Source organism: Dromiciops gliroides, chromosome 1, assembly GCF_019393635.1.
Source record: "Dromiciops gliroides isolate mDroGli1 chromosome 1, mDroGli1.pri, whole genome shotgun sequence".
In the NCBI taxonomy this organism is placed as follows: Eukaryota; Metazoa; Chordata; class Mammalia; order Microbiotheria; family Microbiotheriidae; genus Dromiciops; species Dromiciops gliroides.
Window position 1 is genome coordinate 666,809,232 of NC_057861.1, and position 24,398 is coordinate 666,833,629.

Here is a 24,398-nt window from a genome sequence, read left to right on the forward strand (position 1 = left end):
CCATATCCATGACTGGTTCATACAACCAAAGATTTCCACGTGGAAAAATTGCAAAACAGTGATTACTATGCAAGGTGATTATTACTCTTGCAGCCTATCCATTGCACTCAAAGCACTATCCACCCTCAGAACACCAACTGTTGCCAGGACTTCTTCCTGCATTAAAAGGTCAATAAGGCTTAGTCTTTACAGACTTTCACAGTCAACTCACGCAGCTTTCTTTTTTTTTTTTTCCAAAAGAAATAGTATGGTTCATTCAGCATCTATACTCCACAGTTCTTTTTTTTTTTTCCCCTGGATTTGGAGATCCTCTTCTATCACGAGTTCCCTGGAACTCTTCTGTACCACTGCATTGGTGAGAAGAATATAGTCCTTCACAGTAGGTCAACACTCATTGTTGATGTTACTGTGTACAGTGTTCTTCTGGTTCTGCTCATCTCACTCATCATCAGTCCATGCAAGACCCTCCAGGTTTCTCTGAACTCCTCCTGCTCATCAGACTCACACAGCTTTCAAAAATGCCATCTGTAATTAGGTATTATCATTAAAAGCTGTAGATCTTTTTATTTTGATGGTGTGAGTGACTATGAGGCAGAAAGAAATGTCAAATGGCTTTTAATTGTGATCCTTCTAGGAAAGGACAATCTTTGGCAGGAGGGGATTTTAGATTTATCCAACATACTTAGCCCATTCCAAATAAATTGCATATATTTCTAGAGAAGATTCCCATCATTCCTTTCTATTGATGGTATACACTCACATATCACTGCATATTTCATTCTCTCCTGTGATCCTCATAATAATCCTGTGAGGCAGGGCAGGGAAGGGCTTATTATCCCCAACTGAAACAGGCCACATTTTGACGGAGGTTTAAGGTTTTACAAAGTGCCTTCTTTACCAAATCCCTATTGAGTAGGTAGTATAACCATTTCCATTTTACAGAGGAGTAAAGTGAGGTTCAAAGAGTTTAGTTGACTTGCTCATGGTCATATAGTTAGTGTCACAATTAGGGTTAGATTTTTTTAAAACTTCAAATCCAGTAAGTGCTCTTTCCCCAATAGCAATATTAACAAAAATAGCCCTTTAAGGTTTGAAAAGCAGTGTATGTAGTATGTATAAAATAAATCTCAATTGATCCCAACAACCTAGGCCCTATTATTATCTTCATTTTACAGATAAGGAAACTAATATTGAGAGAGGCTAAGTGAGGTGCCCAGCATTACAAAGTGACCACTGGAAGTGTTTGAAGGAAGATCTGAACTTAGGTCTTCTTGACTCCAAGTCTAACACTCTATCCACCAAAACACCTGTATCATGCTTGTCTCCTACCTTGAAAATACAATGCCATTTTGGAATATGGCTTGAATATAGCCAGCCATCATGCCCTCAATCCTGACCTTTTTAGTTCCATCCTACAATTTTAGTACAGGGAGAGGGTGAAAGGAGGAAGGAGACAGAGAGAGACACGTGGTAGGGAGAGAGAAGGTGTGCAGTAGGAGAGAGAGATGGAGAGAAGAGAAAGAATAAAAGGTAATAGGTGAGAGAGAGAGAGAAAGAAGAATCATGATATCATGATGTCCAGCTCCAAAAGGCACAGGATCACCATCAGCAAAAGGCCCAAAGGTGGACATGAATGCTTCTCCTTCATCACAGGGGATGGGACTGAAGCTACAAAAGGCTAAACAACTTGACCAAGATCACACAGTCAATGAAAGAGCTGTTAATAACCCAAGTCTCCTGAATCCTGGTCTACCACTAATTACATCTGTACTTTGATCTATATTTCAATTATGAGTGTGGTATAGTGGAATGAGACTTGGATTTGAAGTGAAAGCAAATGAGTTCCTATCCTGCCTCTGTCATTTAATACCTGTGTGACCTTGAGTATATCTTTAACCTGAGTTTCCTCATCTAAAAAATGAGGAGGGAGTGACTAGATGGCCTCTACTGTCCTTTCTAGCTCTGAATCTATGATCCTCTGATTATGGTAAACAATAACCTCCACCTAAGAAAAACACTGCAATGAATAAGCAAATTTTTCAAGTGCTGGGCAAAAGACCACCAATTTCCTCTTTATCTGTGCCAAAAACACCTTTCTAGGATAAATAGGAGAAAAGATATTGGGTTTTAATGAGATCTCCAAATTAAGAATATTATCAAAAATAATTAGCATCCAAAAAGTAATTTGATGGGGAAGGGGGCCATACCAGTGATTTCACTGGTGTAGGGAGCCTTCGAAAGAGGAAACTCCCTCTTTCCAATGCACACTAGCAGTTCCTCTATAATTTATAGACTTGGAGAGCAGCCTGGGTTTATTAAGAGGGTTGATGACTTTTCCAGCAACACAAAGATAGTATGTGTGAGGTGGCACTAGAAGTTGGGCCAAAGTTTGTTCTCTATAACTATGCTAGACTTCCACTCTTGTCATATTTTAAGCATTCATATTTTGCGAGCAGTCTTTAGCCTGTTGGGTGGGCTCCCAAAGAGAGAATTTGGGGACACATGTTTTGAATGGCTGATTTTTATTTTTTTTTTGGAGAGGGGACTTTTATGCTATCGATCTACACTCTTGGAAAAAAAGAGTAATTATTTGATAGCATTAAAGGAACTGGATATGAGAAATGGTATAGGAGTATTCAGTTACAGGTAAATAGGACAACATATTCTTGTGCCAGGCAAAATCCCCTTGGTGATATCCAGTAGGGGGTAGGGGAGCTAAAGAAAGTACAAATGGAAGTGGAAAAGTGGGCATCTTACCTTGGCTACATCTAGGTCTTCTCCCTTTGGCACATCCGCAGTTTCTGGCTCCTCACTGCTGCCCTCATCGACATCACTGTCAGCCTCTTGGGCTACCTCTTTCTGGGTATCACCAGGTGAGCTCATGTTCCGTTCTCTTTCAGATTCTATCTCAGTTAAGAGGCCTGGCGTTGGGTATTTCTTGTGCTCTCCTCCTTCCTCAGTTGGAAAAGTCTCTCCTGCCACGCTACAGGAAGGGCTATCAATGCCACTGTCTCGGTTAGGTATTTTCCCACTGCTGCCCTGCTCAACAATTGGGGCTTTTGCACCATCCCCTCCCATGGCCTCTTTGTTGGGCTTAGCAGAACAGTCCTCAAAGCTTTGGCTGTCCCCTATGTGGAGTTCTCTTATTTTGCCCAAGTCTGTACTGGATGGTTCTGGAATGCCCAGCACAGCTGGCTGGCTTTCGTCTCTCTTGTTTTTCTCACTTGAGTCTCCAGAGCCAAAGCCCAGCTCACAGTCTGCAGTGTTTGGGGATGGTGATGAACTCAATGCTGACTCCATCCTAAAGGGTAAATGGGACTGGCTCCTCTGAAGAACAGGAATGGGATGCCTATAATGAAAAGAGAAAGAAAAAGGTGAGTCTGTGAGGAGCAAAGTTGTTCATCACATAATGCAATGATTATTTGAATCCATTGCATGGCACAGCACTTGACCCAAAACATAACAAGCTTGACAAATACTTCCTCAGTGTAGACATGCCCACATAAAGCATAGCCGTACAAGTCAGGGGGCAAATGCCTAATGTATTGGATCTGCTCACAGAATAAAACAATAAATTATTCAAGAGCAAAAAGGGAATATGACAGCTTTCAAGGACATAGTTGCCTCATAGAAGAATTCATATTTGCCAAGAAGAGGGAACTGTCCAAATATGCCGATCTTTAATGATTAAATCTAACAAAAGTGGCCAGACCCCAGGCTAGGTGAGGACACATATCTCAGCCCTATCCTATCCAAAATAAAACAAAGGGACAAGAGCCTGAGGCCACTTCTTTGTTCAGAACCAGAATCAGAATCAAAATCACAATGCTGGAACTTAGAAGGACATTAAAGATCATCTTATCCAATTTCCTCATTTTACATGAGGCCCAGAAAAGTTAAGGTTAAGTTCAAGTCCAATGTCATACATACTCAATTCTCATTCAAAGCCTAGGGTTCTTTCTACTAGACCAAACAGAATTTTCAACCTGGCAGAGACCTTAGAGGTTGTATAGTTTCCTCATTCTACAGATGAGGAAGCAGCCTCAAAGAGAGGAAGTCACTTGCCCAAGGTCACACAATAGGTTAGTGACAGATATAGAACACAAATCTACTGGCTCCTGGTCTGGTATACTTTCCTTTCTACCATATTACCTACACATATTATGTGTGAGAATATTATAACATACATTTCACTCTGTTTATAGAGGACATTTAATCCTGTAATATAAATATAAGATCTTATATGTATGAATATATATGGATATCCTATTTTGTGTGTGTGTGTATATCCTATAAAATGAGGTATGGATGCTAATCCAGCTGCTACCCACAAAACCAGAAATGCATCTGGCAAAAGCAACAACAACAAAAATCATTGGGGAAGACTCCAGGGTTACTTCAGTCCTTTACATTAAAAGCAGCAATTTTCACTTTTACATCCTTCCTCATTTGGGAATTTCAAAGTGCTTGGACATGTGCAATTGGATTTTTACCGTGCTTCTGTGAAGGAGTCAAGATTAAGGCTCTGGTACATGGATAATGTATTTAAATGAAGTAGAAAAGATGCCAATTTGTTTTATTTACTGAAAATGCAATTCAAAGATTCAGAGACCATTAGAGCTGGAAGGGACCCTTATAATACATCTAGTCCTGGAATTCTTAACCTGGGCTTCATAGACATAAAAGGGATTTGTAGATAGATTTCAGAGAGTCTGTGATATTGTATGGGAAAAATTATATCTTTATTTTCACTAACCTTTAACTGATATTTAGCATTTCCTTCACTTATTTAACAACTTTATTCTGAGAGGGGATCGGTTTAAGTAGCCTGCCAGAGGAGCTCATGACACAGAGATGGTTAAGAACTCTTGATCTAATCTAATCCATTTATTTTACTGAGGAAAAAGCTTAAATCCAGAGAGGCCAAGTCACTTATTCAAGTTCTTCCATCTATTTTACAACCTGGAACTGGAAAGTGATAAGACAATTACCAGATGCTTTCAAACTTTTCAATCAAACTGCTGATGTCTGGTGAGATCTGTGTTTCTCCTTCTGCAGACAATGAGGTCCTGGATGGCCTTGGGTCAGCCGGCAGAGGTCTACGAGGCGCCGGAGGTATTCGCTGCAAATCTCTTTCTTGCCCAAGTGGTTTGAAATGGACAGGCTTAGGAGGTACTAAAAAGAAAAAAGTCAAAATTTACCTTCTTAACACCATAACATGTATTAACAAAGACAATTAGTCTAACTTCTGGAAGAAAAAAAAAGAAGCACTGTAAGTTCCTATCACATGACTGCATCCTTTGTGGCTCACTTAGGGCCACTCCACCAATTCTTAGGTCAGATATTCTCCACATAGCCCCATTTTAATGTCCCAAACGATGACCATATTTTCCTATATCCCTCTTTAAGACTCACTCTATCACATAAAAGAGAGTTCAAACAGACAGGCAGACAATATTCTTGTTACCCAACAGGATATTCTCCTATCCAAAGACTTGGTTGTGTAAGGGCACATATAGCAATGCTTCCCAATAGAGCATTAGTTTCCTGTCTCATGCTTCCTTCTCAAAGACTATAAGCAAAATGAAAAAAAAAATCCCATTCTGTGTTAGTCTTTGCAAATGGGCAACAAAAACTAGCTGGCATACAGCTGCATATACAGCAGCCCATCTAGTAAACAACCACCCACGTAAGCCAAGGTAAGAGCTAGTTTCCCCTTCCCCTTGTTTCTTGTAGGAGAGTCTTCGTCATACACTTCCTTCCTCATTTGCTGAGCAGAATCAATATGATTCTGGCCTAAGCAATGTGTCTATTAGGCTGAAGGAAGTTTAATGAGAAGACTGACCTTAAAGCTGCTCAAAAGGCACTCTGCTGGTAAACATGCACCTAGGAAAAGCTTAGTCATGAATTCACAGGATTGAGAGTGAGAAGGAGCCTTGGAGGTCACCTAGCATCTTCATTTTACATGGGGGAACTGAGTCTAAGAGAGGTGACATCCCCAAGGCAACACAAGAAGTAAGTGGCAGAGCCAGATTCATGCCAAGGTTCTTTGATTCAAATTCAGTATTCTTTCTACTGCATAGCTAAGCATTCCTTCATTCTCACCTTTTCATGTCAATGGAATAATCTTTAAATGGTCTTCTGAGTATTCTTCACAGTTAACTGTATTTTTACTAAATAAATGTTTTTAAAGAAATGGTCTCTTTCTATGAAAAGAGAAGAGAAAACTAATAATAATTCAAGTAGATTTTCTTTAAAGGCCAAATTCTGAGCATAGTAACCTAGTTCACTTTATAAATGTTCATTAAAGATACTCCATGCACAGAGTTCTATGCTATATACTACCAGAGATAAGCAAACCTGCTCTCAACTAGATTACATCTTAGGGAGATAAAAAATATATATATACAAGGGCAGCTAGGTGGCGCAGTAGATAGAGCACCAGTCCTGGATTCAGGAGGACCTGAGTTCAAATCCGGCCTCAGACCCTTGACACTTACTAGCTGTGTGACCCTGGGCAAGTCACTTAACCCCAACTGCCTCACCAAAAAAAAAAAGAAAGAAAGAAAGAAAGAAAGAAAGAAAGAAAGAAAGAAAGAAAGAAAGAAAGAAAGAAAGAAAGAAAGAAAAAAGAAAAGAATATATATACACAAATAGCTAAAATACGAATTAGAATGTGGAAATGCATAGAAGAGTTGAAATAGAGAATGGGCAAAGGAGTAAGGGTAAAACCCTTCTAGTGGGGCATAAAGGTGATAAAGGAGTAGCCAAGGATGGCTACCTAGAGGGAACAGACTGCTTACTGAGGAAAATACTTAACATTTGGCAAAGAAAATCTATATTCTATTGAATTTCTCTTACAATACAGATGTTTAGTTGAAATTTCTATAATTAGATATGACAATAAAAATTTCTGTATGGAAAAAATTACTCTGGTATGAGTATAATGACAACTACTCCTGAAGCATAAATGGGACTATATCCTATCTGATTTCCATCAGTCAATTTAAAGAAATGCATATAATTAGACTGTCAATACCTCCTTTGGGCAGCTATCTGGCACAGAGTGCTGGGCCTAGAGTCAGGAAATATCATTTTCTTAAGTTCAAATCTGGCCTCAGACACTTATTAGCTGTGTGATCCTGGACAAGTCACTTAATCCTGTTTGCCTCAGTTTCCTCCTCTGTAAAATAGCAAACCACTCCAGTATCTCTGCCAAGAAAACTCCAAATGGGTCACAGACATGACTGAAAAACAACTTAACAACAAAGTCCTTTTATGCCATTTAAGGGTGGCAGAGATAGTTCCCAAGGCGTCATGATTTTCTGAAATAAAGGATGGCCATGGTATATTCTCATTTTTCTGTTTTACAAAGAAGATGTGTTTGTGTGTATGTATTGGAATGGTGTGGGTAAGAAGAGTATTTCAGACTATTTAAGTAAAAATTTAAAATGTGAAGGTACAAAAGCCTATGAATTTATACTACTTGCCTCCAGGGGCTGTTGTGAGAAAAGATTTTAAAACCAAAAAGTAAAATGGAAACATGAGCTAGCATAATTAAATCATCATTAGAAAATTAGGCTCCTGGCCATAAATATGGCTTCCCACTCCAAAGCAAATAATTTTTCCTAAGTTGCTGTGACAAGTGATTGGCAGAGCTGGCACCAATCTGCACTTATAGAATGAGTTTCTTCATCAGCAGTTCTGTATAACAGTGAAATCACAGGTCCAGCTAAAAAAAAGGGCTACTAAGCATTTTCATACATGATCTTATTTGTCCTTCCCTACAATCCTGTGAGATATGTAGTAAACTGAGTGAAGTAACTTGTTGAGATCATAAAGCTAGTAACTGTTGGTGCCAGGACTAGAACTCAGTTCATATAACTCCTAGATCGGTGCTTTTCCCACTGTAACATGCTATCTTTCTATAGAGAATCAAGAGTTTAACGATTAAAAGGACCTTAGAGCTCATTTAGTATAATTGCTCCTACAGTACAGGAATCTCTTCTATGGTATCCCTAAGTGGTGGTCTTACAACCTCTATTTGACTTCTTTGAAGGGAGGTAGAGAGGCGTAACAGACAGGCAGAAAGATCATGGCACTTGTGCTTGGAGTTAGGAAAGACCTGAGTTCAAATTCCCAAGGCAAGCTAATTAACCTCTCTGAGCCTCAGTTTCCTCACCCTACAAAATGGAAATAATACTTGTAGTACCTATCTCAAAGGGCTGTTATAGAGAGGAAATGAGACAAAACACAGTACAGTGGATTGCAAAACTTAAAACAGCATGAAGTCAACTATTATTACAAAGACTTCACTGCTTTATAAAGCAATTCATTCCACTGTTGGACAACTCTGATTGTTAGTCCCTTCCAGCTCTAAGGTTCCATAACTTAATATGGCAAAAAAAAAAAAAAATTAAGATACTCCAGTGAGGGTGCTACTACTTGGTCAGTGCTAACTCTCACCCAGAGCTGAGAAAAGAGGGCTACTCTAATTTCTAATTAAAAATGTGTAGTATCCTTCCCTAAACCTTCCTATACAATGGACCACTGAACAAGAAATCCTATTTTGGGAAGTGCCAAAGTTTTAAAGTCTACACCAGAACTAGCAAAATAGTTAGACGGCTAAATTCCATGAGCCTGATAAATAAGGTCATTTATCTATTCCCCTGTCTTTCTTCCTAAATATTTTAATTACAGTAACACATACCGGCAGAGTTGGAAAGGAATCTCAAAAATTATTTATGCAATCTCCTCATTTTACAGATGGGGAAACTGAGGCCCAGAGAAGGGCAAGATGGTCTGAGGTCAAACTGCAAGTTAGCCTCCTCATAAGCAATGACAACATAAAAGAAATATAAGGGAATGAAAACAGCTTGGCCAATGATGACAAAGTTGGTTACCGTGAGGAAGTCAGATTGACTTTGCACTGTATGATTAAACAACTGAATCTCCAAAAGTCAAATTAATTTGAAAGAAAAACTGGATGGAAAAAGAGACACCCAAACACTTGCCTCGGGGTTTTTTCGGAGGGTTTGTTTTGGCAGCTGGACACTTGATCTGAGGTCTTTTTCCCTGTTGCTGGGCACATTGTAAAGGGCTGAGGCTTTGCAATTGGTCCCCTGCCTCTGGTGCTGGTGGTGAGTCAGAATGGTTTTCACCTGGAACAGGAGCAGGACTAGGAGCAGGGACCGAAGAGCGATCTGAAGTGGGAAGAAGAAAGAAAGAAACAGAATGAATACACGTTTCCTTTCCCTTACCAACTAGCCTCCATCCCTCTCTCGGACAGCAACTTCATTTAAATATGTGTAAATATGTAACTTACTGCTGTCATTATCTTTAAACTTCTATATGGAATAGTTGTTGCTCAAAGGATCACAGACAGTTTCAAAGAGCTTGGAGATCATCTAGTTTAATTCCTTCATTTTATAGAAGAGGAAACTAGGCCAAAAGGGAAAGAGGGTCCTGCCCAGGGTCACACAGCTAGTAAGTGCCAAGTGTCTGATGTCAGATTTGAACTCAGGTCCTCCTGAATCCAGGGATGGTGCTTTATCTACTGCGCGACCTAGCTGCCCCCTCTTCTATACTTTTGAAAACACAGGATCAAAAACTGGTCCATATGGTGGATCAATCAGGCTGCCTTGGAAACCAGACTGGACGAACTGACCAGCTACTGGGACAAGCTGTTTGAAAACAGGCTACTATTTTGCTTTAAAAATCATGTTGAGAAAAAATTATAATTCAAAGGTCTTTAATTAGACACAGTCAGAGGCTACAAAGATTTCCTAGTCTATATAAGGATTAATAATTTCTTTTACAGAGAATAAAACCAGTATTTTGCACTTCTTGCTTAATAAAATGAAATCACGGCATCCTGAGGAATATAATGTTGCATGTCCCGATATAAAGATTTAAAACAAAAAATTCTATTAAGCAAATGAGCCTATCATTCTATTATAGCACAAGTCACTCTAAGCAGTATACTATCACCCTTTATAAGAAGTTATCTTTATGTGAATTTTACAAATTGTTTAATGGTTCTTGCAGCATTTTTGCAATGATCATTACATTCTTCCTAGTATAATAAATGCTTCTTTTCATAAACTTAAACCTAGCTTCACTGCTTTACTAAGCTTCTATAGGACAATATTATTCTGTGAAACTGATGCATTTTGACATAACATACTTCTCTCCCCACCCCACAAGAAACATGTGTGCAAAAAAAAAAAAGAAAGAAAGAAAGAAAGAAAAAAGAAACATGTGTTCAGGAAAGTTTATTTTTTTACTATTTGAGTCATTTTCGAATGCTCATCATCCATACTAAACCATCACCATCAAAATGACTCCTAAAAACCTATTCTCCTTTATGAAGTCTTCCCAGACTGATCAGAGTAGAACTAATGGCTTCAAACTTCTCTTTGGATGGGACTTCAGGGTGACTTACTATTGCATGGCTCAGGGGATGAAGCAAAAGCCCTCAAAGGACAAAGACCATGACTAAGGACCCACCGTGAATCACTACAAGACATTCCTCCTCCAGGTCCAAGGCTCTTTATGCTATAGCATGTGGCCTCCTGCTGTGCAGAAAGCAGCAGTATGATGGGCCATGATTGCACTCAAAGAATACAAGGACCTGCAAGCTCCATCTGAGTGCAAACTTCCAAGGTGGGACTGTTTCATTTATGATATTAGTTTCCCTGGACCTGGCCTTAATAATCGCTGATTGCTTGATAACAAAACTGCTCTGGGGGCAGCTAGGTGGCGCAGTGGATAAAGCACTGGCCTTGGATTCAGGAGAACCTGAGCTCAAATCCAGCCTCAAACACTTGACAATTACTCGTTGTGTGACCCTGGGCAAGTCACTTAACCCCAATTGCCTCCCTAAAAAAAAAAAAAAAAACTGCTCTGCTCGTCTGTGCCATATGAAGCAGTTTATTACTCCACAGAGAACTTAGAACAATTCAATGAAATACATACATATATATGCACATACATGTGTGTATTACCTCCTATATGTAAAGTCCCATGCTTGGTGCTCTGGATAAAAGACAAAAATGAAATCATCCCTGCCCCCAAGAAGCGCACATTCTACAGCTGGGGGGGGGGGGAAGACATGTACGTGGATAAACATATAAAAATCAATTCCAATAAGAAAAGAGAATTAATAATTAGTGGATTCAGGAGAGGCCTACTCTAAGAGGCAGTAACTGGGCTTTAAGGTAATCTTGAAATTCTAAGACGGAGAAGGGGCAGAGTACACTTCAGGCAAAGGCATTAAGCGGCAGAGCAGAGAAGAATAATGGCAAAGAGCAGAGGTTAGTTTGACTAGGGCAGAGTTTGTGTGAAGAGGTATGATAGAAAGTAACAATGGACAGCTGAGGAGGAGATAGCAGAGGGCTTTAAATATGAGGCTATATTTTATTGCAGAGCTAACAGAGAGTTACTACAGATTTCTGAATAGGGCACTAAGAAGGTCAAATGTGTGTTTTTAGAATACTGATCTGGCAGTAATGTGGAGGATGGAATGAAGAGGGAAGAGCCTGGAAGTAGGAAGAACCATTAGGAATGCCTAACAATAGTCCAGTTGAGAGGTGATAAGGCCTGAACTACTGTAGAGGTTGTATGAATGAAGAAAAGGCGACAGATGTGAGGGATATTGTGGTGAGACAATCTACAAGATTTGGCTGCTTCCAATCATAGCATCACATTTTTAATTCTTTATGACAGATGAAAGGGAAATGTGACTTTAGGGTTGTGAACCTGGGTGAGAATGGTGGTGGTATCTTCAGCTAAAACAGGAAAATGTGAAAGAAGGGCAGGCTTTGGGTAGAAAAAGAAAGGAATTTCATTTTAGAGGTATTATTTTTTGCGATACATTTGAGATGCCTACAGGTCACCCAAGAGATATCCAGAATGCAGTTGGTAGAGTAAGGCTTGCGTTCAAGAAAGAGATGAAGGCTGGATATATAGATTTGGGACCCATCTGTATAGAGGTATTTGAATCCATGAAAGCTGATAAGATCACCAAGGGAGAGTATTATAGAGAGAAGGCCCTGTCTGCCATCCCCTTCCAAAGCATCCTTCATACCACTGCCCAAATATTACATACAGAGCTTCTCAGTTCTTCCCTACTTTCAAGCATTTAATGGTTTCTTATTGGTTATCAATTAAAATTCAGGGTCCTTTGCCTGGTATTCAAGGTCTTCCACATTCTGATGCTACCCATTATTTCTATGTATCCTATATTCTGGTCAAAATGGGTTCATCTAGGACCTGCTCCACCACTACTAGGCTTTCATTATGTGGTCTTTTTAAAAATTTCCCTTACATATAGAACAAGGCTTCTTAAACTGTGAGTTGTGATCCCATATGGGGTTATGTAAATGAAGGGGGGTAGGGTTGCAAAAAATTTGCTAACAGCAAAAAGTTATATATACCTATTTTATATACCTATATACCTGGAGTCATGTAAAAATTTCTCAGGTGAAAAGGGGTTGGGAGTGGAAAAAGTTTAAGGAGCCCTGATCTAGAATGCCTTTCCTTATCTCCGTTGATGAATTGATCATCCTTTAGGACCCAAATCAAGTTCTATCTTCTCCATGAAGCTTTTCCTGATTCCCTTATTAAGAACCAATCTTCCTTATCTCAGATCTCATGTAGTACTTTCTTGGAACATCACTTATGCATTTACAATATCCTACTTTATATTCAAGTTTTATGTGTATGTCACATAACTGGCTTGACAAAGTACTTTAAGGTTTGCAAAACACTTTCTATAAAATTATTTCAGTTGATCATTTTATAAGGTAGGTGCCACATATATTCTTTGTTTGGTGTGGTTTTTTGTTGTTGTTTTTTGGGTGGAGCAATGAGGGTCAAGTGACTTGCCCAGGGTCACACAGCTAGTAAGTGTCAAATGTCTGAGGCCTTATTTGAATTCAGGTCCTCCTGAATCCAGGGCCCATGCTTTATCCACAATGCACCACCTAGCTGCCCCCACATATATTCTTATCCCCATTCTACAGAAGAGGAAGTTGACCCACAAGGAGGTTAAGGGACTTGCCCAGGATCAGGTATCTATTCCATCTGTAGCAACATTTGAATTCAGGTCTTCCGGTCTCCAAGTTTTTTCTTGCTGGCTTGCTGCTCCCTCTCAGCTAGGATGTAAGCAAACCGATGGCAGAGATGATGTCTTATTCATCTTTGTATTCTCCCACTGGGTGAGGCACAGAGCTCTTCACAATAGGTAGTTAATGTTTAGTGAATTTAATTGATTGCACACTGGATGGAGAACCAGGAAGCTTATGTTGTATTTCCAGCTCTGCTACTATCTCACTTTGTGACCTTGGATAAATCACCTAAATCTCTCTAGGCTTCAGTTTTCTCTTTGTAAAATAAGGAGTTTGATCTAAATGGTCTAAGACCTCTTTGTGCCGAAGGAAGAGAGAGCTGTGGTTGTCTGGATAGGAGAGAGTGAGTCAGTCCTCAAATGCCCTGAATGAGTGTGGGGGAAGGAAAAACCCCAAAATCCCTCCCCAAGGAGCTCATTTCAGTTTAATGAGGACAGTGGAATTTAAGGTAACCTCAGTTTCCTCATCTGTAAAATGAGAGGGCTAGACTAGGTGATCTCCAAGGTCCCTTCTAGCTCTTCCTGGAATCTTGAATGTAAAAAGAAAAGAAAAAGAAAAAAGGAAACATGAACTCTACCCTGTGAAGACTCAAAGCTGAGTGTGGCATGCATATGTGTATTCTAGAGTTTATTTGTATTTATTAGCTTTTTAGATAATTCTAAAGTAATAAAGCTGCTATAATCTTTAAAAGATACAACATTGGCTCTTTGTAAATTTTATGTTTCTAGTAGAATCTAACAAAGAATCTATTAATGTTATATAAAGCAGAACTTCGCCACAGGACACTCAGAACCAGGGACAAACCACTTCCTATGCCTGCATCTCCCAAAAGCCTGACCAGTCTGTCCACCAGCCGCCGGCCGCCTGCCTGACACTGCCAGCCTCTGTCTGCCTCAAAGACAGTCAACAACAAAATCCTGTAGTCGCCCGAGCTGTGGATTCCATATATATTTTAACTTTTCTGGATATTTTCTCTCAGCATGTTAGAAAATAACGATCTGAAGAAAAAATCCAAACAAACCCTGCTCTGATCTATGCTATATAGAGTTTTGTATATAGGTTCACATCTTTCCTTCTGATGTGAACTTCATGCAACAGCAAAACATTAACTCACTTTGTGGCCTTAGGCAAGGCCCTCCCCCTCTCTGGTCCTGGTTTCCTCTTCTGCACAAAGAGTGGGTTTAATTAAAAGGCCTCTAAGGTCATTACACACCTGGCATTCTTTACTTATAAAGGAGCCACTTATACCTGCTGATTTTGAAAAATCATTTAGCTTTGCCAGGCTAGAAAAATTATTATTTGAAAAATTCTTAATTCAGTCATTAGCAAAAGCTAAGTAATGACACAGTTCTCTGTTATTAAATTCCTAGAGGAATGCTAGGCAGGAACCAAGAGGTTGAGAGTCTCTTAGAACTGCCCAGGCTTATGCATCTTTAAACTTAACCAAGGGTGAGTAGTCAAGGTCCCTTCAAGCTCAGAGGCCTTCACCGCCCAAGTTCAGGCAAAAACCACTCTTTGTGCATTTATTCCTGCACTGCTGGCACTCACAGAAGAACCCTTTCTGACGGTTTATCCAGCGTTTCCAGGAAATATCCATTCATTTCCTCTACTCTGCATGGTGGCCTGAAAGCCCAAGGTCCAACCTTTTCCTTGAAGAAAGAATTTGTTGCCTTTTTCAGGTCTCATCCCAGGTTTGGTAATTCTTTTGCTTAACTTTATTTTGTATTATTTATGGCCTGAATAAAGTGGGGTAAAAAAAGGACAATGTGATACAACGGTCAGAATTTTAAATGCTCACTGGTTTTGGCATGAAAAGTGGTAGGAAGAAATGGGAAGAGGTTTCAGAGAGAATGATAAGAACCCAGACCTATAGAGCTACCACCTAGCTTCCTCTGTGGCTTCTTTTCTGATCCTGGTAAGTGACAATCCAGGTCTCATTTCCCAAATACATCCATGTGCTTTTCCCTACTCCTGATTAAAGGCCAAGAAATTAAATGGCCAAGGCAGCTTAATTTTAACTTTTAAATTGCCTTACTTTTTAAAAAATATGCAAATACTTTACATAACTTCACATGTATAATTGATATCATATTGCTTGGCTTCTCAATGGCTGGGGGAGGGACTGGAGAAAGAGCAATCGGGAACTCAAAATTGTAAAAAATGAATGTTAAAATAAAGTAATTATTACAAAAATTTTTACAAATAAATTACCGTACATTTATCCTATTAGTCTTTAGAGAATAGCAATAATAATCAGGAAGCATCATTCCTACCAAGAGCAAATCATTTATCTCTGGACTTCAGTTTCTTCATTAGCAAAATGGGGATAAGATTGGTTTTATTACCCATACAGGGCTACTAGAAGAGGACTCCTAGAGTAACTAGCTTCATTAAAGGTTCCGTTCAAGCACCACTTCTTAGACAAAGAGGCCTTTATCAATCTCCCCTGTTGTTAGTACCTCCACTCCCCCCCAGATTGCTTTGTATATATTTTGTACTGACTTATCTATGGACCTGTTGTCTCTTCCCAGTAGAATATAAGCTCCTTGAGGGTGAGGTTTTTTTAGTTTTTATCTTTGTAAGCCTAGTACAAAGTAGATGCTGAAAATGTTTGTTGAATTAAACTGAAACTGAAGTCTAGAGAGGCTAAATAGTTGCTCTAAATCACATAGCTAAAGGACAATCTGGATTAGAACCCAGTTTTCTGTATCACAGTCCAGTGTCTTTTATACCAACTTGTCTGTCTCCATACTCTTCAGTCCCTTCAGTCAAATACTAATCTTTAAACATACTGGGAAGAGCAAATTATTCCCTTCAAATTTCTTCCTATGTGGCTAGATCATTTGCAGTGAAGAGGCAAAACACGTTAAACACATCAAGGCAGTAGTCATTTAAATTAATACACATTTAATTTAAAGAGGATTTCATAGTCTTAGGAAATCCCCATTTTAGTTGGTGACAAGCTGTCACCAAATATGACTCGACGCATAATTACAACTGATCACATTAAACACACACTCATATTCACAACCACCATTCTGCTGTAAAACATTTCAGGGCTTCCTGCCATGGAAGCTACTACGGTATCACGCAAAGTCTCTAACTCCCAAGTCAATATAAAGAGTACTTGTAAAGAAAACACATGTTACTGTTTTACATGTCATTAAAGACCAAAAAAAGAAAAATATCACTTACAAGTTTTCTATATAGGTTCACATCTTCCCTTCTGATTTGAACTTCATGCAACAGCAAAATATAACTTCCTCTTTCTAATTTTCGCAACACAGGTCACAAAATGACAGCACATTTGCATTTCTGGGTGATTACGTGAGCCTTCGACAAGCTTCATTTGCTAGGTCTGAAAACACTGCACGGGAGGGTGGAGGCCGGGAGTCATGACAAAGTTACAGTACGTATTCCTGGCCACACCGGTGCTTTAGAGCTCTCCATTAACTCAAAGCAACATTTATTTTTTAACTAAAACATTCCTCTAGTGGCTTAAAGTTTAACAGGCAATTTGCTGCATGGAAACCTTTGTCTGGGATTGAGTCACTTTAAGCCACCCCTTGTGCCTTTGTCAGGGAAGTTTTTTCTTGGGAGATCTAACTACTTCACCATAGCAGTGGACTATGGGAGGCTCTTCAGAGAGGGGCAGTTTCCAGAAGTCCTTCAGGTCAAATGGAGGACTTTGTACCCAACAAAAGGAGATCTGCTTAGCTCTGTCTTTCTGCAAGGACAGGTGAATCAGAGAAACAGATACTAATTGTCAGCCAACTTCATATGAACTGTCTTTATGAACACCGAGGCAAACCCCTGCTTCAAAATAAAAGATAGTGAAAAATGAACGATATGGAGACAAGAAAATGCATTTTTTTTTAAAAGAAAGTGGGGGACAGCTAGGTGGTACAGTGGATAAAGCACTGGCCCAGGATTCAAGAGGACCTGAGTTCAAATTTGTTTGTTTGTTTTCATTTCTTTTTTAGTGAGGCAACTGGGGTTAAGTGACTTGCCCAGGGTCACACAGCTAGTAAGTGTTAAGTGTCTGAGGCTGGATTTGAACTCAGGTACTCCTGACTCCAGGGCCAGTGCTCTATCCACTGCGCCACCTAGCTGCCCCATGAGTTCAAATTTGAACTCAGACACTTGACACTTACTAGCTGTGTGACCTTGGGCAAGTCACGTAATTCTTATTGCCTCCACAAAAAACAAAACAAAACAATAAAAAAAGGAAATGGTTGAATAAGGCAAGGCATAAAGGTGCCTGAGTGGATAGAGAGCTGGACTTTGAGTCAGGAAGACTGAGTTCAAATTCTGCCCTGACATTTATTAGCTGTGTAAGCCTGGGAAAGTTCATTAGCCTTTCCAAGCCTGTTTCCTCATCTCTACCATGAGAATGTTTGACTCAACCTTTAAGTTCTCTTCCAGCTTTAAATCTGTGATCAATAATCTTGTGACCTAACAGTTCCTCCCAGAAGTAGCAACTAGATACTGTTTCTGCAGCTTCCATTAGATAAAGATAATTTCTCTTGGTTATGTCCAAAACACCCATTTTTATGATGTTTAATGATTCAAAAAGTTCTGTCATAGCAACAATCCTGGGACATTGGTGGTATAAAGATTTAGTGTTCCCATTTTACAGATGAGGAAACAGAGGCTTGGAGAGGTGACATGATTTGCTGAGGGTCACACAGGTAGAAAACGTCAAAAGCTGAGATTAAGTATGGATCTTCTGATCTATATCTTCACTGAAACAGTATACGGAAAAATACAAGGTAGATGGATATCAAGCACCAAAAACCTCAAATAGAAAAACTGCTCAGAGAAGGACCAATGAAACACTAATGGAGAAGAAAAAGACCAGGAGTTACTAGTGAACCACAAACTAAATAAGAGTTAGGGATATTGTAGGGAGGGAAGGAGAGGTAAGAAGCTCATTATAGTCTTCTTTGGTCCAGTCTAATACCATACTATTGGTGTCTCCACCCCCCTCCTCCAAAGGTCTACATTTTGTTTTGACTCATCTGTGTACATGTTGTTTCTCTCTTGTAGAAAATAAACTCTTAGAGGGCAGGGCATTTTTTTCATCTTTATCTTTGTAAGCCCAGCACCTGGTATTGTACCTAGCACCTGGAAGATGTTCAATAAATACTGGGTTTATTAAATTGAATATAAAACACAAAACAGCTAAAGTGCTCCCCTGCCTCCCCCAAACTCAGTGGCCAAAATAGGCTCATAGCTCAGGCCTGGGTTTGCTGCACCACCCTGTCTGCCACCATGCTCTTCCATGCCTCAGAGTGATATGAGGTCAGATTAAGGAAAAAGGTGATTGGCAAGGACTCCTTCCTCTATTCTCTGCACTAGCCTATTATTAAAATACTATATATGGTCTGGGTCACTGCATTTTGATAGGAATAGGAAGACTCTATAGAAGGTCCAACAAGGACAACGAAGTTACATGGACTGAAAAGTAAGCACTATGAGGAAAAGTGAAAGAACCTGGAATCATTTGCCAAGAGAAAAGAAATTAGAGGGGGGTAATTTCATTTCCTTAAACACGATTCGATGCTTCAAAAGATCCCTTACTTTTATCCATGTTGGTGTTCCCTCTACCAGGCAGCTCTCAATCCAATCACACCTTGGGAGATTGCATACCTAAATCGCCATGGCTCCAGCATTTCATCCCCTCATATACAACCCGCTATTGATGAGCTTCTTGGGACTTGGCGGGGATTATCCTCAGATGACAGGGTTCAGAGTCTCTGCAAATTCTTTCCAGTTTATCAAAATAATCCAGCCCCTCCCCCCCGAAAAAAAAAGAAAAAGAAATAATCTAGCCCAAGTGTTTCAGTGTACAGAGAAGGAAACTGAGGCATAAACAAGGGAAGAGGCCTGTTCAAGGGTACACAGAGTTGGTGGTGGAACTGGAACTAAAACCTGGGTTTTGAGTGCCAGTTTTGAGATTTCTCCCCTTTATCTGTCACTGTATCTCCACTTCCCCAGATAGATACACTTCAATTCAAATGCCAACTGTGTATCTATCATGTAAACTGAAAAGCAGACAAAAAGAGGTGCAAACAAACAGCTAGGAAAGATTTTAGGAAGAGGGTTCCTTTTAGCTCTGGGGGAGGAATCAGGGAAGATCTTCTTGGAGGTGACACCTAAGGCAGAGAAGTCTCTGCTTTTTAGCAAATTTCTATGTTGTTTTCCAACATTATGGCTCAAACATTAAAATTCTTACATACAATGGATTGATTTTAATAGGTAAATCTCAACTAAAAAGGGTTCTTAGTAGATACACTTTTCCTAATGAGAGAACTTCATACTTGTCTCTGCAGAGAATGAAAATGTTAAAGGCTTTGAAATTGTTGAAATGATAGTATCTGATCACTGGGGTGTATAAATTGCTTTAGGTGTATAAGAAAAAGGAAGCAATAGGCTTGGGAAATTCATGATGGATGAACAGATGGATGGACGGATGAATTAATTAATAAGCACAATTTACTAAGTACTTAACTATGAGTCAAACACTGTGCCAGCAATAAATATATATATACACACACACACACAAGACAGTCCCTGTGCCCAAGGAATTTATATTCTAGCAAGGGAAGACAACACAAATGGGGATTTTGCTTTGGGAAGTCACTGGAATGGTGAGGAGAGCCCCAGGGGAGTTAAGCCAATGGATCTGCCCTTTCCAGAAGCAATGACAGTACTGATTTGATTACTATTCCCAGGGCAAGAGGGAAAAAGGAAGGAGATGGGGAGGATGTAGTATGGAAGCAGCAGCAGAGAAGATGGCAAAGAGATAGCCTAGAGTTGGATAGGATGTGAAACATGGTCTGGGGTCTTGTACACTGGACCATACATATTTGTGCTGGTTCAATCACCAATCTGAACCATCTGTCCCAGAGTGGTGGCTCTAAAGCTAAGTGAATTACATCATCCAGGGTATGGTTTCAGAAGATTGGTCTGGAAGGAGGAATGGAAGGATAAGTGGCACACACACACACACACACACACCCTATATGTGACCATAGCTTCCTAGAATGGTCACACCCATAATCCATTTAACCCAGGATTTTATTTCTGACAGAGGGAAAAACAGGTATTCTGTGGGTGCTTTGGTGGTCTTCCAAGATGTTAACCTCAAAAAGTTTAAGATTGCCTTCCACAAGTATCTCCTCTTCTCCTTTGACTTTCATGGCATTGTTCTGGCTCTCTTCCTACCTCTTTGATTGATTCCATCTCTTTCACTGTCTCCTCCTCCTCACATCCCCTTACATTCTCATTCTCATTCTCTCTCTCTCTCTCTCTCTCTCTCTCTCCTCCCTTGGCAATCTCATATGTTCTCATCATTTCAGCTAATATATGTCTATACAAATAACTTCCAAATTTGTATTTGTCACCAAAACCCTAACCCCACAACTCCAATTGCCTACAGTATACCTTCAACATTACCTCAAACTCAACATAACATAAAATACTCCTCCCCAAGCAATTTGGAACTATGCCCAAAGGGCTATAAAATTGTGAATACCCTTTGATCCAGCAATATTACTTTTAGGTTTATATCCCAAACACATCAGAGAGAGAGAGAGAGAGAAAGACCTATTTGTACAAAAATATTCATAGCAGTTCTTTTTGTGATGGCTAAAAATTGGAAATCAAAAGAATACCCATCAACTGGGGAATGGCTAAACAAGCTGTAGTATATGATTGTAATGGAATATTATTGTGCTAAAGAAATGACAAGCAGGATGATTTCAGAAAAACCTGGAAAGAATAATAACATGAACTGATGTATAGTGAAATGAACAGTCAGGAGAATGTTTTGTACATAATAATAGTAATACTGTTTGATGAAGAGTTGTGAATGACTTAGCTATTCTCAGTAATACAAGGATCCAAGAAAATCCCAAAGGACTAATGATGAAACATTCTATCCACTTTCAGAAAAAGAACTGATATTGATTGAATACAGACTGAAGCATGATATTTTTCACTTTCTCTCATTTTTTTCTTTTATTTGAGTCTTCTCAAATGACTAATAGAATGTCTAATGACTAATATGGAAATATTTTACATAAAACAGCGAAATAAAAATGTTTATTAGTAAAAAAAATACTCTTCCCTACAAAACATATTCCTGCTAAAATCTCTTTATTTCCACAGTAATCACCCTAGTTCTGGGTCTCATCACCTGCTCTCCATGCCTTCAGCAGCCTTTCCTGTCCCCACTGACAATCCATCCTGTAGAAGTTAAAATACTAATCATCCTAAAACAGTGCTTTCTTAATTAAGGTTATTCAATTATTCAAAAACTTTCAATGGCTCTCCATTGGATCAAGTTTATAATTGTAAGTCTACCATTCCAGGCAAACCATAATCTGACCTCACTATTGTGCAAATTAAACCCTCCATTTGCATATCATGTCAAAATCCCTGCCTCTGTTCATGCCATTCCCCTCATCTTCTTTCTTTTCTTTTTTTTTTTTTTGGGGGCAGGGCAATGGGGGTTAAGTGACTTGCCCAGGGTCACACAGCTAGTAAGTGTCAAGTGTCTGAGGCTGGATTTGAACTCAGGTTCTCCTGAATCCAGGGCCAGTGCTTTATCCACTGCGCCACCTAGCCACCCCCTCCCTCATCTTCTCTATGGTTTAGTGCATGATCTACCCTGCTTTCTAGGTCCAGCTCAAACCCCACCTCCTCCATGAAATCTTCCCTGACTAATATTCTAGCCCACACACTCTTATATCCTTTTAGTGCCTTCTTATGAATTGCCTTACTTGGTATTTGTCTGTTCCACATAACTTAACACTATCAGATGATGACACAAAGAAATTAAATAACTTGCCCAGGGTGAGAGAGTCATTTGGAGTCAGCAGAAAAATACTAACCCAGCCTCCTAACTTCAGATCTAAGATCCTCCAAACTACACAACTCTATCTCTCTAACATGGTTGTTGCCGTTCAGCCGTTTCAGTTGTGTCTGACTCTTCATGAACCCACTTGGGGTTTTCTTAGCAAAAATACTTAAGTGGTTGGCCATTTCCTTCTCCTGCTCATTTTACAGATGAGGAAACTGAGTCAAACAGGGTTAAGAGATTTGCCCAGGGTCACCCAGCTAATAAGTGTCTGAGGTCAGATTTGAACTAAAAAAATGAGTCTTCCTGACTCCAGGCCTGGTACTCTACCCACTGCACCAAGTGGCTGCCCTCTTCTCCATCATTGCTTCCCTCAATATTTACTATTTTGCTTTTTTGATGTTTCATGTGTGTCTATTCTAACCCTCCTTAAAGGCAGGAACCATGTCATTAACACTATCATCATCATGATTACAGGTACCATAACACTTAACACACGCAGTGCTTTCAAGTTTACGAAGTACTTTCAAAATACTTTCCCCACTGAATGATCTGCTGAAGATCCATTTGAGAAATACAGGGCATGTATTCTCTCCTCCATTTTAGAGAGGAGTAAACAGAGACTCATAGGACAACCTGATGGAGGTCACACAGGGGGTCAGTGGAGGATCTAGGATACCAGTCTTCTCTGTACTATAGCAGCAGCTTCTCCACCTTATAGCACTGCCTATTTTAATGGAAATAACATCGGTCTCAGAAACAGGGAAGGAAGGGCTGAGGGATCATTTCACCTCCCTGAGCATAGGTGACTGTGAGGAAAAACAAGATCACATGTGCAAAGTCATTTCATTTATAAGCAGAAAAGTAGTGTGTAAATAACACTTTTAATTATGACACAATTTAGTACATAAATCATGCTGCTCTACAATAGAGAAAATACTTTCTCGACCATCCCAACAATCCTGTGAGGCAGACCAAGCAGAATTCATTATGCCCATTTTACAGATGTCTTATATGTCTGCCTCTCCACAATGTTTTGCGCAAGTGGATCCAAAGTAAGTCCTCAATAAATAATGCCTGGGGGGCAGCTAGGTGGTGCAGTGGATAAAGCACCAGCTCTGGATTCAGGAGTTCCTGAGTTCAAATCCAGCCTCAGTCACTTGATACTTACTAGCTGTGTGACCCTGGGCAAGTCACAACCCCCATTGCCCCACAAAAATAAATGAATGAATGAATGAATAAATAAATAAATGAATAAACAAACAAACAAACAAACAAATAAATAATGCCTGATGGGGGCCAGAGAGGTGGCGCAGTGGATAAAGCACCAGCCCTAGATTCTGGAGGACCTGAGTTCAAATCCAGCCTCAGACACTTGTGTGACCCTGGGCAAGTCACTTAACCCTCACTGCCCTGCAAAAAAAACAAAAAGAAAAACAAAATAAATAGGGGCAGCTAGGTGGTGCAGTGGATAAAGCACTGGCCCTGGAGTCAGGAGGACCTGAGTTCAAATCCAGCTCAGACATTTAACACTAGCTGTGTGACCTTGGGCAAATCACTTAACCCCAATTGCCTCATCAATCAATCAATCAATCAATAATGCCTGATGGAAAGAATGCATTTGGAAAAGATAAGAGTATTTTCACTGAGATATTCTACAGAAAAGGCTGAGTGGCAATGGTAATTATTCTTCTACATGTCAATAATAATGTGCCTGGGGCTCCCAATTAAAATATTCACAACTGTCAGAATCAGTTTATACTTCTCAAAACATAATAAAGGTACTTGGAAATAAAATTTTTCATGCATGAAACCTCATGTAGTTTGGGGAAAATAACAGCAAATAGAGTTCTGCAAGGATCTGAGGTGCCAGTTAATCTCACCCCACCCCCAGGATGAAATGTAGGACTCACTATAGATTGGTCCCTAAGGATGTCAGTCTGATGTGCTCCTTGGCTAAAAAGGCAACAACAAAAAGCTGGGCATCTCTAGGAAAGAGACAAGCAGCCAAACAGAAGACACTTTTTCTCTTTGTACAAAGTTCTGGCACAATTGCCCTTGGAACCCTCTGAACAGCTCTGGTCTCTAAGCCACAAGACAGATGTAATGAAGTTAAGGGAATTGGGGCATGGGGGTGGGAGCTGCATGAGAACAGACTGGAGAGATGAGATCTCTTCAGTATGTAAAGAGGAGAGCTGAGAGGGGACAAGACTGAAGTTCATAAAACCATGTAGAAGATAAGAGTCCTCTCATCATACCATCAGCCCTCCTAAAATGTGGTATGCAGAACTGGGTACAGCTCTCCAGATATGGTCTGGTACTTCACAGAGTTACTCTAAGTAGGAGGTAAAGTTATCATCTTCTTCTTTTTTTTTTTTTAGTGAGGCAATTGGGGTTAAGTG

At 39.7% G+C, this 24,398-nt stretch overlaps 1 protein-coding gene across 1 annotated transcript in view; it reads right to left on the bottom strand.

The window, feature by feature from the left end:
- The window catches only part of FGD3 (FYVE, RhoGEF and PH domain containing 3), a 188,143-nt gene that overhangs the window by 80,248 nt on the left and 83,497 nt on the right, over positions 1–24,398 (bottom strand). The window contains 3 exon segments of the mRNA XM_044000771.1: positions 2,758–3,349; positions 4,992–5,175; positions 9,015–9,203. Of these exon segments, the coding sequence (XP_043856706.1) occupies positions 2,758–3,349; positions 4,992–5,175; positions 9,015–9,203 (965 nt within the window).